This window comes from Gekko japonicus, unplaced genomic scaffold (genome assembly GCF_001447785.1).
Source record: "Gekko japonicus isolate JY-2015 unplaced genomic scaffold, Gekko_japonicus_V1.1 scaffold1064, whole genome shotgun sequence".
NCBI lineage: Eukaryota > Metazoa > Chordata > Lepidosauria > Squamata > Gekkonidae > Gekko > Gekko japonicus.
The window spans coordinates 1,276-2,976 of record NW_015176004.1 but is presented as its reverse complement, the minus strand read 5'-3'; the positions used below and the strand labels follow the sequence as shown (position 1 = coordinate 2,976).

General features: G+C 46.0%; 1 protein-coding gene across 1 annotated transcript in view; it reads right to left on the bottom strand.

Moving 5' to 3' along the window:
• ZER1 (zyg-11 related, cell cycle regulator) overlaps positions 1–1,701 on the bottom strand; it is a gene marked incomplete at its 5' end in the record, with an annotated part of 20,287 nt that overhangs the window by 17,416 nt on the left and 1,170 nt on the right. Inside the window, one exon of the mRNA XM_015426455.1 lies at positions 746–787. Within this exon, the coding sequence (XP_015281941.1) occupies positions 746–787 (42 nt within the window). The remainder of the gene's footprint in view (positions 1–745; positions 788–1,701) is intronic.

The following is a 1,701-nucleotide window of genomic DNA, read 5'->3' as shown; positions in this document are numbered from 1 at the left end:
TGGCTACAGAGGGAAGGCCTGGAGGCGACCCCCCCCCCGGCAATTCCAAGGCGGGCGGACCAGGGGGGGCCCTGGAATGATCGGGGAGGCATTTAAATGCCTCCCCGTGCCTTCCCCGGCCTGTCCAAGGGCCGGGGTGCCAGGGCAAGCCAAGGGAAGGCAATTTAAATTGCCTTCCCTTCGGGGGGCGGCTTGCCCAGGCAAGCCAAAGGAAGGCATGGGGTGTGGCCTAATAGGCTAATGAGTTTCTGCTGCTGTTGGGTGTGGCCTATTATGCTAATGAGTTCCTGCTGGGTTTTTTCTACCAAAAAAAGCCCCGGGCAGACCAGTGCTCCTGCTGGCCCCATCCTGGATATGGAACCGTGCCAGCAGATGCCAAAATGTGAGGTCAGGAGCACTCCAAAGACCAACAGCATTTTCCAGGGCATAAGGTTCTGTGAGTCTGACCAAGTGAGCTTTGTTCCACAAAAGCGTCTACCCTGGAAAATGCTGTTGGTCTTTTAAGGATCGGCTGGACTCAGATTCTGTTCCGCTGCTCCAGACTGACATGGCTACCCCACCTGAAGCGATCTTCGCAGGATGCAGGACGCCGTCACTCCCTGCACGGCCACAAGACAAACCACAACCTACATTCATCTCTTCCTAAATAGCAGTGGGCCTGAGCCGGCTACCAGCCACTGAGTCACAGGCGGCTGCCTGCCTACCTGGTTTCTACTTCGAGCCCTTTGGGAGACCGGGATCTTACCGTTTTATCCACCAACTTCTTTTGAATCAGCTTCAGCATCGTCTGTTGGCAAGAGACAAAGCAAAAATAAAATGAGAGTTTATAAAGAGCAGGAGAGAAAATGAAGACCAGTGGCATTCACCAGAGAAAGAGGACATAATGGGCACTGTTTTAACCAAAGGGGTTCCTTGAAGTGAAGCGACTACAAAGCAAGAGTGTTCTGGGAACAAATGCACAATGCACTTCAAGTCACTCTAATGCTGTTCAGTGCACTCTGAACGACAGTATCAACTGAGATGATTTTTTCCCCTTAAATAAAGAGGGATCTCTGATAATATGCTAATTGCTTAAATCTAGATCTACAGCTATCTGTTGGTAACAATATAAACTAATTACCAGGTGGTATTTAATGCCATATAAGATGTACAAAAGCAAACTAAGAACTAATTTGGAATGCTGGAAGAAATGTGGTGAAACTACAATGTTTCACCACTGTTGGTGGGGTTGCAAAGTAGCGTATGCATATTGGGAAATATTATTTAAAAAAATTAAAGACATAACAAATTTTAATTCCAAATACACCTGAGTCTATTTTACTAAATCTGTGGCCAAAGTTAAATATCCCAGAGTCGAGGAAGGATTTATTAACCCATCTCCTATTAGCTGGTAAAATAATATTGCCACAACAATGGAATACTAAGAATATACCGACTTTGGCACAGGGGTATGATAGAATATGGGACTTGATGGTCCGGAATAAGATAGTCTCACAATTAATACAAGGTGAGAATCCTAATAGGAAAAATATGTTTACAGAGACATGGTATACTTTTTTTGAGTATATGAATGAAACCACCTGCCAGAACTCCTCAATATCTAAGAAGGAAGAAGAAGGAAGAAGAAGGAAGAAGAAGGAAGGAGGAAGGAGGAAGGAGGAAGGAGAAGGAGGAAGGAGAAGGAGGAAGGAGAAGGAGGAA